Here is a 15045-nt window from a genome sequence, read left to right as displayed (position 1 = left end):
TTCAAAATGATGGTAGAGAGAGAGTAACAAATTCGTGTCGCCGTAGTTTTTTAGGACAACAGTGTAGTTTGATTCAATACATATGTAATTTTGTCACAAAATTATGATTTTTTAATTTAGAACATTTTGTTTTAACTTGGAACATTTTTTCATCTACTGTGAGTTTAACAAAATTATTATGATTTGGTTGAAACTCTAAAATATAACTTTTGTTAAAATAACAACAAGTCATTGTAATTCTTTTTTAGTCAAGTAGTGTACTGACTGGTGTTCATACAATTTAATTGTGGATAAGTGGAGTATTTCTATATATAAAATGTAATATCTCTATCAACTGAGATACGTTCACGAGAATCAAGTCATTGTAATTTTATTATTCTAAAAAGATTTTTTCTAATCACATCTAAGTATTTTTTGTTATACCCTAATTTGACAAAAAAACCCTTAACCTATTATCAAATTTTCACTCATTTTCCTTTTTCGTTCTCTTCATGTTCCTTTCATATTTTTTTCTTTGTCTGTCTCTCCCGTCGGTTTTCAATTCTTTTCCGTCCAATTTGTGGGGTTTATTTTTTTTACGTGTTAGAGATAAACATGAATTGTGAATTTTCCAAGAGACCTAAAATTTAAGGACATCACAAAGTGAATACATGAGAAATAAAAAGAACCAAACATGAGACAAAAAACACAAGGGAACCAAGGATAATTGTTAAGTACAAATTCAATCCAAAACATGAACCAAACAATTGAACATTTTTTGAATGGTTGCGAACGGCTAAGTATATTAATTAAAGTATCACTCAAATTGAATTCAATCCCACAAATTGAATAAACAAACGTTAATTCAATTTACATGCACATTCACAAATTGAGTTCACATCTACGGTAAAATTCATATTTAAAGACAACATTAAATGAGTTCACATATGATGTCATATTTAAGGGTGTAACGAGAAAAAATCTTCTAAAAATCAATGTTTGAATAGATGGTCACGTTTAATTTAATTTAAGTTAATTTAATTATCTTATCCGAAGGAACAATGTGAAAAACCAAAGAGAAAAATGAGGAAATTGTTTTTTTGCCAACTTCACTACATACAAAAAAAAAAAACACTTTTTGTTGGAATTCATAGCGGTTGTTGTAGTTTTGTTCACACTTATTCTTCTATAATCACTTTTTTCACCACCACCTTCATAATCGTTTTTTCTGGTTTTTAAGCACCATCTTCATCTTCCTCACTCATTTCATTTCACACCGACCCTCTTTCTTTCTTCATCCTTCACTTACTTACAGTCACATATAGCTACACTAACACCATTCACAAAGAAAAGCCAATTCCTTTAGCAAATCCAATTTTCACCTTTTCACCAAAACCCATCTTTTCTTCCAAAGCTTTCACCTTTCTGCTTTATCATGAACATTCAACCCAAAACTGAACCTGGGTCACCACCATGTTTCCATTCCACAAACCCTAACAACAACCTTGAAGATAAGTCTATTCATGATCTTGTTATGGTACTGCGTCAAACTTGTCAATGGGAAACTTTTGATAGTGTTGAAACTGTTTTGGAGAATAGGTATATGAGACTCAGAGAAGAGCTTCACTTGGAGAAACTCTCAAGGTTATATGCTGAGTCTGAGTTTAAGAAAAGAGAAGAGATTTGTGAAAAAGGGAAGAAAGTTCAAGAAAGTTATGAAGCTCTTTTGAAAGAAGTTAAGGTGAATAGATTAGCTAATAGTGAGAAGAAGAATGAATTAGAGGAGGAAGTTGAGAAGTTGAAGAAAAAATATGTTGATGGTAGCTATGAAATTGATGTGTTAAGAAGAAAGAATGGTGAGCTAGAGGCTAAGATTTTGGAGTTGAGGAAGTTGAATGAAAAGAGGATGGAGGATAATACTCAACTTGGTGTGTTGAGAAAAATGATTGGTAAATTGGAGCATGAAGCTTCGGAGCTGAGGAAATCGAAGAAGAAATGGTTAGATGATAGCAATGCTTTTGATGCGCTTAGGAATAAGGTTCGTGTATTGGAGGGCGATAAAAATGTTTTGGCTGGAGTTGAGGTTAGAAATGGCGAAGTGAAGGAAACGGTGAAGAAAATTTTGGAAACTATAAATAGGTTGGGGAAAGAAAAGAGTAAGTTGGCTGATGAGAAACGTAAGATTGAGATATTGCTCGGGTCTATGTACAAGAAGTTTAGAGGACTGGTTGGAAGACTTTCGAGATTGGAGGATGATACCAATCTTTTGAAGAGTGTAGGTGTCTCTGGTGGTGGTAATAATGAGGGGAAGTCACCTGTTGATCCTGTGGCTGCTAATATTGAAGACAGAGATGAAGATGATTTTCTTGACGATGAGTTCGGAAATGACACTGTTGTGGAGGTTGCTCCTTTACAGACAAATGAAGATGCTAATCACACTCTTGGAGTTGCTGCTAGTACTCAACCGCAGAGCAAAGGGAACAAGGATGTGCAAGGTTCATCATCAGGTATATGGAAATTATGCATGCATATTTTATTCCTATAAAGATATGCATTTTTTAATGTTACTTGATAAATATTGAATTTATGTGTGATCAGATAAATGTTAGATCAGATTGCTTGGTAGATTGGACTGGTAAATGATTTTCTTGTTTTATAAATTGACTATTGAAACACATCTTTATTCTATGTTACTCAATCCAAGCAAGCTATTGACTTTTTCATTTTAGCTGAAACTGATTTTCCTATGGAAATGGAAGTAGTGTTGACATGAACTGTAAAACCTCAAATAAATTTTGGTTCTAGGGAGGTTTTTCTTCACCATATGCAATTGACAAGACATGTATTGACTCAGTTGCAGAACAAACATGCTGAGAAAGCTACTTTGGAAGATAAATTAATGAGGCGAAGCACTAATTTCAGCCTTGAGACAGGGCTGCGCTTCAGGAGCCCAAAAACATTAGTAACTTTACTAGAATAGGAGAGATGTTCCTAGAGAACTGATTGTAGACCAATTGTGTCATGATTGTTGGTCAAGGCTAGAAGGCTCAAGAAAGTGGTTGAGATGCCAGGGTCTAGTGGGAGCTAGTTATTCAGTAGTGTCGTGAACGAGTAGTGAATGAGAGTGGTAATGTAGGGGAGGTTACTTCGTACCTAGAAAGAGATGGCGTGAATGATCATTCTTTCGACCTCTTTAGGAACTTATCTCTTGGAAAGTGTTAAGTATATATTATATACTTGCTCTTTTCTATTTATGTTGTTTTTTCATCCTTCTGAAACCATTTATTGTTTATACTTTGAAGCTTACTTTGAGTCTTGCTTCTTACCTAGAATGTTATTATTATTATTTTACACTCCACGTTTCCTAATACGATTTTCAACCAAGATGCTCTCACTTGGTGAAGTAGCAAAACCAGCAAGGGCATTAGCGAAAAGGGGACTTAATTGTTTAAGCTCTAATCTGAAAATCACTACTGTCATAAGTATTGTTGAAAAGGAAGTCAGGAAGGTGTGATTCAGATTCTAAAAGCACTCTGCTAAGAAAACATACGAAAGAAACGAGTGGTAGTCATGGTTAAATGGTCTCTGTGTCAAAGTCAGTGATGAAATCAACCAAAGATGAACATTCAGACGAGACTCCTATCAGAAATTGGAAGAGAAAACACCTTCCACGAAAAGAAAATGAGTTTAATACAAAGAATTATAGTGAAAATCTTGTTGGATTATGGATTGAGGTTTGGTAGGCCATGGATAAAATGTTTTAAAAAGTTGTTATTGATTCTTTTAGCCGAACCTAGAGTGTCTCATCTGAGGTTTTCTTTTGATTTCTTCTCTTTTATATTTTTGTTCTCTTCAAAAATTGCAAATTATCCTTATTTTCCAAGTTTCTGCTTGAGTATTCATGTTTGGCTAATGTTATGTCGTGTAAGCTACTAAGCTTAAAGATATCTCTTTTTGTATCAGCTAGTGGAAGAGTGAAACTGGATAAGAATATTGAGATCATATACCTTGATGATGATGATGATGATGACAACGACGATGATGGTGGGTCTATGTCTCGAGGAGTACATGAAAAGAAAGCTGTTTTTGGAATTGCTGTGAAGAATGAGGTTCCAAGTCCATCCGTGGCAACACAACAAAAAAGCAAATTTCCCAATGCAGTTGACACTTTTAAAAGAAAATTTTCTTTGAGCGACATTGAAATCTCCAGTGCCAGTTCTTCATCCTCCGACGATTCGTCATTTCTCGATGATCTTACAATAAGGTCTGTGGTATCACTTGAAAGAAGTAAAAAAAGTAGGCAGACGGAGCAGGACTGAACTATTAGCCGCCAAAGTAATTGGGCTACATGACCTTTTGTTAGGTTTTATCGAAGAGTTGACTCATCCTTTTGTTAGGTCTTAGTTTTGAAAATATATAACAATGTTTGGTTTTTGTTAGCCATGACCTTTGTTAGGTTTTATTGAACAATTAACTCATCAGAGCCATGGTACATTTATTATTCTCTAGAGTTAAAATTCTTCAGTTTTTTTTTTGACAAGAGTTAAAATTCTTCAGTTGAATGTGTGATCCCATTACAAATATTTTCATAAAAATAGATTTTCTATAGATTTTGCGTTTTTTAACGCCTATTGATTGCTAACCTTCCAATAATAGAATTGGCTAATTATATGTGTAGCTAAATTTTTACTATGCCACATTCCTAATTATTCTATGATTTATTTATTGTTTTCATGTGGTCACGTACAGGAAATGGTTGAAAACTTGCTACACGACCATCTTCGTTCTTTCACTGCAACTACATTATACCATTGCTAGAGTAATATGAACTAATCATATAATCACGATAACACATACTCCCTCCCACCCTCCCTCTCTTTATCTAATCTAAACACTCTTTTGGCTAAAAATTTGTCTTTATATATAAACTATTTTTTTAAATTACTAGATGATTTTTTTTTTAAACATACTACAAACTTATTTTGAAATATGAAAAGTCAAATTTAATACACATATAAACAAATGACAATTTAATAATATTAACACACAAAATAGACATATTAATTTCACTAACAATTTTTCTTAAAAAATGTAAAAAGTGCTTACATGGAAGAATGGTGAGATTATAATCATATCCTAATAGAAAAATGTTAACAAGTGCCCTTAGACCATCCACTATGGTAGGGTCTTAACCATTTAAGACCCGTACCTAATAGGTACTCTCATTGTGGAGAATTTTTTTGGGGGTCAAGGTCTAACTTAAGACCTCAATCTTAAGTGGGACCCACACCTTTTTAATAGTAAAAAATTGATATGTAATGGTATAAAGTTATTGATAGTTAATTTGTGGGTCCCATTTAGGAACTTTGTGTGAGATGCTGGGTTGGAGGGATTGAGTTCTTATTAGGTACCACTATTAAAAAATTATAAATAAGTGATGTGTACACGTGAAACCCATTTAAGAACCAAAAAATGGATGTCTCCATTGTGGATGCTCTTAGAGCATTGTTTAATAACTTTAAATAGTAAGTTTTTATCAAAGTTTATAAAATCAATGCATTGGAAATTGGAGTTTTTAACTTTTTTAAAGAATGATTTACTATTTATTTAGAATCCTTAAAGAGTGCCATTTAAATACTTGTTAACAAGACTCAAATTGGAGTTATAACCGTACAAATACCAATACAAAAATTGTTACTTTTAATGTTTAACCAAAATCCTTAGAGCACTTGTTAACCGTTTTCAACTTATATTTGTGACCAATGTGTATCTCCACTTTTATAGCCCCTCTTGGGCAACACTCAAGTATTTCCCATAGTCCCCCAACCCATAAAATCGCATGTAGCCCTAGGGATCTAGGATAGGTTATGATAGGCAATTACCTCTTAATTCCTCGGGTAAAAACGAGGAAACATCAACCTTAAACCCTCATTAATTTTTGCAAAAGAAACATCTTCATCTTCTTCCTCTCTTGTCTCTCTCACACTCATTTTCAGCTACAATATTCACATATAGCAAAACCCATTTTCACCTAAACTCATTTTACTACCTTTATCATGAATATTCAACCCAAAATCGAACCTGGGTCATCATCTTCAACCAACCACGACATTCTTGTTGAAGGTGTGGAAGATGATAACTTACAAGATAAGACTATCCCTGATCTTATTGAAGTGTTGCGTGGAGCTTATCTCACAGAAGTTTTTGACAGAGTTGAAGGTGTTTTGGTGAGTAAAGATGTTGGACTCAGACCAGATTCAGCACTTGCAGCAGAGTGTTGAAATGGAGAGACTAAAGCTTCAAGAGGAGCTTAAAATGGAGAAACTTGCAAGGATACAGGCCGAGGAAGAGTTTAAGAAAAGAGAGGAACTTTGTCAGAAAGGGAAGAAAGTACAAGAACGTTATGAAGCTTTGTTGAAGAAAGTGAAAGCTGATTTATCTGATAGAGATACTGTTGTAGTTCTAAGAAAGAGGAATATTGAGTTGAGGGAATTACTGTTTGAGGAAGGTAAGATAACTATTGGAGAGCTTACAAAGAGGAATTATGAGTTGGAGAGTGAGGTTCATAAGTTGAAAGAAAAAAAGGCGGAGGATGGCAATGAACTTGATATGTTAAGAAAAAAGAAGGGTGAATTAGACAATGAAGTTTTGGAGTTGAAAGAAAAAAGTGTGGAAGATGGCAATGCGCTTGATATGCCAAAAACAAAGAGTGGTGAGTTGGAGTGTGAGGTTGAGAAATTGAAGGAAAAAATGGTGGAAGATGGAAATGCACTTGATGTGCTAAACAGAAAGAACTTTGAGCTAGAATTTAAAGTTTTGGAGTTGGAGAAGTTGAAGGAAAAGTGGTTAGATGATAGTAATGCTCTTGATGAGCTTCGAAGCATGGTTGGTGTATTGGAGGTTGAAAAGAATGCTTTGGCTGGAATTGAGATTAAAAATGGCGAATTGAAGGAAACAGTTAACACGAATTTGGCAATTATAAGCGAGCTGAGGAACGAAAACAGAGAATTAGTGGATGAGAAATGCAAGGGTGAGATCTTACTCGAGTCTTTGAACAAAAAGTTTAAAGCATTTCATGAAAGAGTTGCAAGGTTGGAGGATGATTCCAACCTTTCAATGAGTGTAGATGCCTCTGGTGGTGGAAACAATGAGAGGATTGAGAGGATGTTGGTGACAATGAGGCCAGAAATGACATTGTGGAGAAGTCTGCTCCTTTGCAAAGAAACGAAGATGTTCATCACTCTCATGGAGTAGTTGCTAGTAATCAGCCGCTGAACAAAGGGAGCAAAGATGCATCTTCAGAGTCTGAAGTTAAAGGTGCATCATCAGGTATATAAATTATGCTTACATTTCTTAATTCCTATAAAGATATGCATGGTCTGAATACTACTTTAGGAACATTGAATTCATTATGGGTGATCGGATAAATGTTTGGTTGGATGGCAGGGTCTAGTTGACGTAAGTTATTCATTAGAAACCAAAAGGCATAGTAGAATTAGCATAGTTATTTAGGGGAGGTTAGTCAGAGTAGATACCGTGTGAATGATTTTTCTCTTGTTCGGCAGTAAACATGTACTCTTATCGAGCTTTTATATTTATGTTTTTGTTTTTCTGAAACCATTTATAGTTCTATGCATTGAATCTTATCTAGAATTTGATAGAATAATCTTGTTTTATACTCCAAATTTTTTCCTTAAATGATTTTCATCGTGGATTCTCTCACTTGGTGAAGAAGCAAAACCAACAAGGCCATTTGTAAAAAGGGAACTTAGTTGTAGCTCTAATGTGAAAATCACTCTACTGTCATAGTGCAAAGAAATTTTCTTTCCAGAAAACAAAAATGATAAATGAATAAAATCAGGTAAGGAAACTCATAATATTTCCCTCGGTAAACATGATTACAGGACGCCTGCTGTATATCTTATCTGTAATTCTGAATTTGATGAAATCATATTTATTCAATTACTTGAAGAGCTAGTGGCTGGATTTTTGTTGAACTGCTGAGGCTACTAGCACTTTTTCTTTGGAATAAAGAATCTACCATTCCTTTTTTTCCAAGTTCCAAGTCCTTGCTTTAGTATTATCATAATGGCAAATCTTGTGTTATGTAAGCTTAAAAAATATCTCTGTTTGTACCAGCCAGGGGAAGATTGAAAATGGAAAAAAAATACTGGGATCATAGACATTGACAACGAAGATATGGAACTGTGATTTTCCTGTTTTATTAAATCCAAAGAGTAGGAAATGTGTTATAGTTTTTTTGAGTTGGTGAGGCTACTAGTGATTAAACTGGACCACAATGAAATACCTATAATTAGTCATCATAATTTGCGCGGTTATAGTATGCCATAACTAACAAAAATTCAACTAGCACTGGGATATTATGTTTATCTCCAGACGGAATCTGAGTTTTTCTGCCATAATGAATTGACTTGTCATGTATTGGCTCATTCTTAGAACAGACCTGTTGACGAAGGTACTTGGGAAGATATATTCATGAGCTGTAACCCTAATTTCGGCCTCGAGGACAGGGTCCGTGCTTCAGGAACCTGAAATTTTAGTAAATAGAATAGGAGAGATGATGTTAAAGAATAGATTGGAGACCAATTGTGTCGAGAGTATGGTTCAAGGGTTAGATGGTATGAGCACGAAAGCCCAAGAAAGTGGTTGTTATGGCAGGGTCTAGTGGGAGGGAGTTAGTTATTTAGCAGCGTCGAGAAATAGTACTGAATGAGAGTGGTTATGCAGGGGAGGTTACTTAGAACAAACAGATGTTGTGGATGATTATCCTTTTTTTTTCCCTCTCTTTAGGAGTTTAGTTATGTGAAAGTAGCTATTTTTTATTTTAACAGGTGAAAAATGTTGGATGGTATAGGTATACACAAGAAAGCCCAGGAAAACGGTTGTTATTGCAGTGGTTGGATTTTCCTTGAAATGCTGAGACAGCTAGCTATATTTTCATTTGAATAAAGAATCTAATCTACCATTCTTTATTTTCCAAGTTTATGCTTGAGTGTATTGTCATGGTTGGTAGATGTTATGTTAGGGTTATTTTCATCTTATTTTAATCTAATGGCTTAAATGTGAGTTTTAATTGTTAATCATGTGACCATCTTTGTGGATCTAAATACCTTCTCCAATTATTCTCCCTTAATTAATTCTCATAAAACAAATTTCCTTTCTCTCATAAACGCACTCTTTAAGTTTTTTATTTCATTCTCATAAAATAAATTTCCTTTCTCCCTTAATTACTTTTTTTTTATTTATTTTAACTCTCAGAAAATAACAAAATTTCCTCCTAATGCTCTGTACCCTAACTCACCCAATTGATTTTGTACACACCTAATTTCTCTAATTGGATAATCATATAAATCACAATAGGATATAGAGTGATGGCTCTCCGTTTCACTCCAACCTCAATTCTACATGATGGCTCTCAGTCCCATTTCTTTCCTTTTTGATTTAGATTTCAATAAAAAAAATCTTCTCATCCATAGGTTCAACAGGTGAGAGTGGAAAGCTTACATTTTAATTTATATTTCAAACTGCAACCTTGCTCTAATGTTGGAGAGAAAGATTAAAAAACATTTTTTGAATTGGCAAAGGTGCGCCATAAAGAAAAGAAAAAATTGGGGAGGTATTTATTACATTAATTAAAAAGGGAGATTAAATGGAGAAAATATTTCTAAGAATGAGATCAAAAAAGATGGTCACATGATTAACAATTAAAACTCACATTTAAACTATTAGATTAAAATAAGATGAAAGGTGGAGATTTGGAGTAAGTCTATAAATATACTCTTAGAGTCAAAATATCCCTCCCCTTATTATAAAATGTTAATAAAATTTTGATTGTAACCGGATATTTTAAAGGTGTAACTAGAAAAAGTCTTCTAAAAATCAAAATGTTTGAATAGGTGGTCACATTTAATTTAATTTAATTATTTTATGCGAAGGAACATGTGAAAAACCAAAGAGAGAAATGAGGAAATTGTTTTTTACCAACTTCACTACATACGAAAAAAATACTTTTTTGTAGGAATTGATAGTGGTTGTAGTTTTGTTCACACTCTTATAATCACTTTTTTTTTTTCCACCCATTTCCTTTGGCTTTAAGCACCACCTTCATAATCGCTTTTTCCCCCAATTCTTCTGGTTTTTAAGCACCATCTCCATCTTCATCTTCCTCACTCATTTCATTCCACACCAACCCTCTTTCTTTCTTCATCCTTCACTTACTCACAGTCACATATAGCCACACTAACACCATTCACAAAGAAAAGCCACTTCCTTTAGCAAAACCCATTTTCACGTTTTCACCAAAACCCATTTTCTCATCTAAAGTTTTCACCTTTCTGCTTTATCATGAACATTCAACCCAAAGTTGAACCTGGGTCACCACCAGGTTTCCATTCCACAAATCCTAACGACTTTGAAAAAAAGAGTATTCATGAGCTTGTTATGGTGTTACGTGGAACGTGTCAATTGGAAATTTTTGATAGTGTTGAAGCTGTTTTGGAGAATAGGTATATGAGACTCAGAGAAGAGCTTCAACTGGAGAAACTCTCAAGGTTGTACGCTGAGTCTGAGTTTAAGAAAAGAGAAGAGATTTGTGAGAAAGGGAAGAAAGTTCAAGAAAGTTATGAAGCACTTTTGAAAGAAGTTAAGGTGAATGGATTAGCTAATAGTGATACTATTGAAGAGCTAAGTAGGAAGAAAATTGATTTGGAGGTAGAAGTTGAAAAGTTGAAGGAGAAATGTTTTGATGGTAGCAATGAAATTTATGTGTTAAGAAGAAAGAATGGTGAATTAGAGTCTGAAATTTTGGAGTTGAGGAAGTTGAATGAAAAGAGGATGGGGGATAATAATGAACTTGGTGTATTGAGGAAAATGATTGGTAAATTGGAGCATGAAGTTTCGGAGTTGAGGAAATCGAAGAAGAAATGGTTAGATGATGGCAATGCTTTTGATGCGCTTAGAAATAAGGTTCGTGTATTGGAGGGTGATAAGAATGCTTTGGCTGGGGTTGAGGTTAAAAATGGCGAATTGAAGGAAATAGTGAAGAAATATAAGGAAACTATAAGTAGGTTGGGGAAAGAAAAGAGTAAGTTGGCTGATGAGAAACGTAAGATTGAGATATTGCTTGGGTCTATGTACAAAAAGTTTAAAGGACTGCTTGGAAGACTTTCGGGGTTGGAGGATGATACCAAACTTTTGAAGAGTGTAGGTGCCTCTGGTGGTGGTAGTAATGAGGGGAAGTCACATGTTGATCCTATGGCTGCTAATATTGAAGACAGAGATGAAGAGGATTTTCTTGACGATGAGTTAGAAAATGACACTGTTGAGGAGGCTGCTCCTTTACAGACAAATGAAGATGCTAATCACACTCTTGGAGTTGCTGCTAGTACTCAACCGCAGAGCAAAGGGAACAAGGATGTGCAAGGTTCATCATCAGGTATATGGAAACTATGAATGCATCTCTTATTCCTATAAAGATATGCATTTTTTAATGTTACTTGATAAATATTGAATTTATGTGTGATCGGATAAATGTTTGATCAGATTGCTAGGTAGATTGGCCTGGTACATGATTTTATTGTTTTTATAGATTGACTATTGAAACACCATTAACTAGTCATCATAATTTGAAATTAGAGTACGATTGTGACATTACTAAGATAAACTCAATTAAATCGGGGATATTATGGTAATTTGGGTCTCTAGATGGAAAATGAATTGTGACTTTTGATGCTTGGTTCTTCTTCTCTAAGGTTCATTCATCTTTATTACATGTTACTCAACCCAAGCAAGCTATTGACTCTTTCATTTTAGCTGAAACTGATTTTCCTATGGAAATGGAAGTAGCGTTGACATGAACTGTAAAACCTCAACAGGGCTGTGCTTCAGGAGCCCAAAAACATTAGTAACTTTACTAGAATAGGAGAGATGTTCCTAGAGAACTGATTCTAGACCAATTGTGTCATGATTGTTGGTCAAGGCTAGAAGGCTCAAGAAAGTGGTTGAGATGCCAGGGTCTAGTGGGAGCTAGTTATTCAGTAGTGTCGTGAACGAGTAGTGAATGAGAGTGGTAATGTAGGGGAGGTTACTTCGTACCTAGAAAGAGATGGTGTGAATGATCATTCTTTTGACCTCTTTAGGAACTTATCTCTTGGAAAGTGTTGAGTATATATTATATACTTGCTCTTTTCTATTTATGTTGTTTTTTCATCCTTCTGAAACCATTTATTATTTATACTTTGAAGCTTACTTTGAGTCTTGCTTCTTACCTAGAATGTTATTATTATTATTTTACACTCCACGTTTCCTAAAACGATTTTCAACCAAGATGCTCTCACTTGGTGAAGTAGCAAAACCAGCAAGGGCATTAGCGAAAAGGGGACTTAATTGTTTAAGTTCTAATCTGAAAATCACTACTGTCATAAGTATTGTTGAAAAGGAAGTCAGGAAGGTGTGATTCAGATTCTAAAAGCACTCTGCTAAGAAAACATAAGAAATAAACAAGAGTGGTAGTCATGGTTAAATGGTCTCTGTGTCAAAGTCAGCGATGAAATCAACCAAAGATGAACATTCAGATGAGACTCCTATTAGAAATTGGAAGAGAAAACACCTTCCACGAAAAGAAAATGAGTTTAATACAAAGAAATATAGTGAAAATCTTGTTGGATTTTGGGTTGAGGTTTATTAGGCCATGGATAAAATGTTTTAAGAAGTTGTTATTGATTCTTTTAGCCGAACCTAGAGTGTCTCATCTGAGGTTTTCTTTTGATTTCTTCTCTTTTATATTTTTGTTCTCTTCAAAAATTGCAAATTATCCTTACTTTCCAAGTATTATCATGTTTGGCTAATGTTATGTTGTGTAAGCTACTAAGCTTAAAGACATCTCTTTTTGTATCAGCTAGTGGAAGAGTGAAACTGGATAAGAATATTGAGGTCATATACCTTGACGACGACGATGTTGGGTCTATGTCTCGAGGAGTACATGAAAAGAAAGCTTTTTTTGGATTTGCTGCGAAGAATGAGGTTCCAAGTCCATCCGTGGCAACACAACAAAAAAGCAAATTTCCCAATGCAGTTGACACTGTTAAAAGAAAATTTTCTTTGAGCGACATTGAAATCTCCAGTGCCAGTTCTTCATCCTCCGACGATTCGTCATTTCTCGATGATCTTACAATAAGGTCTGTGGTATCACTTGAAAGAAGGAAAAAAAGTAGGCAGACGGAGCAGGCCTGAACTATTAGCCAAAGTAATTGGGCTATAACATGATATATATATATATATATATATCCTTGTTAGCCACATGACCTTTTGTTAGGTTTTATCGAAGAGTTGACTCATCCTTTTGTTAGGTCTTAGTTTTGAAAATATATAACAATGTTTGGTTATTGTTAGGTTTTTATTGAACAATTAACTCATCAGAGCCATGGTACATTTATTATTCTCTAGAGTTAAAAAATTCTTCAGTTTTTTTTTTGACAAGAGTTAAAATTCTTCAGTTGAATGTGAGATCCCATTACAAATATTTTTATAAAAATAGATTTTCTATAGATCTTACATTTTTCAACGCCTATTGATTGCTCACCTTCCAATAATAGAATTGGCTAATTATATGTGTAGCTAAATTTTTACTATGCCACATTCCTAATTATTCAATGATTTATTGTTTTCATGTGGTCACGTACAGGAAGTGGTTGAAAACTTTCTACACGACCATCTTTGTTCTTTTACTGCAACTACATTATACCATAACTAGAGTAATATATACTAATCATGTAGTCACATAACACACATAATCATATCCTAATTTTTTCATTAAAGATGACTAAATATACGAATTAGGAATAATAGCAAAGTTTGAAATGTTGCATGGATCATTGAAGGCTGAGTGAACATGGTTGACATGGGAAAGAATTTGGATTTTAGACACCAATTTTTAACACGAAATGCTTGATATTATTTATATTCTCGAAATCAAACATTTGAGAGCACCAAATACCACAGGAACACGGTGATGGGAATGATCAAGTTCAGCTTGGTTGATTAAAAATTATATTCTTTTGTTGTTTGGATTTCATGTTTTACTTATAACGAAGAGTCTGTAATTAACTATTTTTTTCTTTCATAATAACATAGTTCACACACTAGTTTTAAATTTGAGGATTATTAAAAATATTGTAGAGCAACTAATTTTTTTTGACGAAGTAGAGCAACTTCTGTTCTTTCTTTAAAAAAAATAAAAATTATATGAGTTATTTATACAATATTTAATAGTTTTTTTTAATATTATTATTAGTTTATTAATCTAGTGACCAACAAATATTCAAATAAACACACGGTTGTAAAAACAAGATGATTCGGATTCAAACATAAGATTCCACGTAAAACATCATCACAATCACTACGGTGTAACAACCGAGGACAATTTATAATAGAGTAGTGCTAGCAACATTAACACTCTCTAATACTTAATCTCTTATTGATTTAAATCATTACTAGATTTTTGACCCGTGCTCCGCTCGGGTTTATTGTAAAGGGATTGACATACGAATAATAAAATGCAATATATAATTGGTAACGGTGAAAAAAATAAGTTGTAAGGTCACGTCTTTCCATTTGCAAAACTCTAAATATCAAATTATATGATTTTTGTGTTGTGTGTGAAATTTTTACATGGTTTATTTTTATTTTTTTTTGAGAGAAACACGTTTAGGGCTTGACATATATAACAAAGTTTACATGGAAATTAGGGTAGCCGAGTTTGCATGGAAATTAGGTATTCTGTTTTTAAAAGTATTAAATAAGTGTAGAAAATATTGTCAAAAAAAAAAAAAGGCAACATGATAGGAATGAAATAAAGACATTTTTTTTTTTGACAAAATGAATGAAATAAAGGCATGAAATTGGTTAAAAAAAAGTTTACAAAATATAGTAAAAAAAGAAAAAAAAGACATGAAATTAGTGCCATGAATTTATTGTGTACAAAATATTGTCAAAAAGAAAAAGGTAAGAGGATAGCAAAAAAAAAAAAGGCAAGAGGATATGAATGAA

General features: G+C 33.7%; 3 protein-coding genes across 3 annotated transcripts; all 3 read left to right on the top strand.

Moving 5' to 3' along the window:
* The first annotated feature begins 1128 nt into the window (after positions 1 to 1128).
* Positions 1129 to 4489, top strand: LOC11425998 (pre-rRNA 2'-O-ribose RNA methyltransferase). The gene is made up of 2 exons (XM_003617698.4): positions 1129 to 2486; positions 3943 to 4489. The coding sequence occupies exons 1-2, from the start codon at positions 1415 to 1417 to the stop codon at positions 4296 to 4298; spliced, it is 1428 nt and encodes a 475-aa protein (XP_003617746.2). The 5' UTR covers positions 1129 to 1414; the 3' UTR covers positions 4299 to 4489.
* A 1772-nt stretch (positions 4490 to 6261) lies between these two features.
* LOC11436665 (probable DNA double-strand break repair Rad50 ATPase) lies at positions 6262 to 7233 on the top strand. The gene has a single exon (XM_003617696.3). It carries the CDS (start codon positions 6262 to 6264, stop codon positions 7231 to 7233), a length of 972 nt encoding a protein of 323 aa, XP_003617744.3.
* Positions 7234 to 9684: 2451 nt separating this feature from the next.
* LOC11426820 (uncharacterized) lies at positions 9685 to 13444 on the top strand. The gene is made up of 2 exons (XM_003617695.3): positions 9685 to 11434; positions 12896 to 13444. Exons 1-2 carry the CDS (start codon positions 10345 to 10347, stop codon positions 13228 to 13230), a joined length of 1425 nt encoding a protein of 474 aa, XP_003617743.1. The 5' UTR covers positions 9685 to 10344; the 3' UTR covers positions 13231 to 13444.
* Positions 13445 to 15045: the final 1601 nt, after the last annotated feature.

Source organism: Medicago truncatula, chromosome 5, assembly GCF_003473485.1.
Source record: "Medicago truncatula cultivar Jemalong A17 chromosome 5, MtrunA17r5.0-ANR, whole genome shotgun sequence".
Taxonomy (NCBI): Eukaryota; Viridiplantae; Streptophyta; class Magnoliopsida; order Fabales; family Fabaceae; genus Medicago; species Medicago truncatula.
The sequence above is the reverse complement of the archived record's forward strand: the minus strand, read 5'-3'. Positions and strand labels throughout refer to the sequence as shown.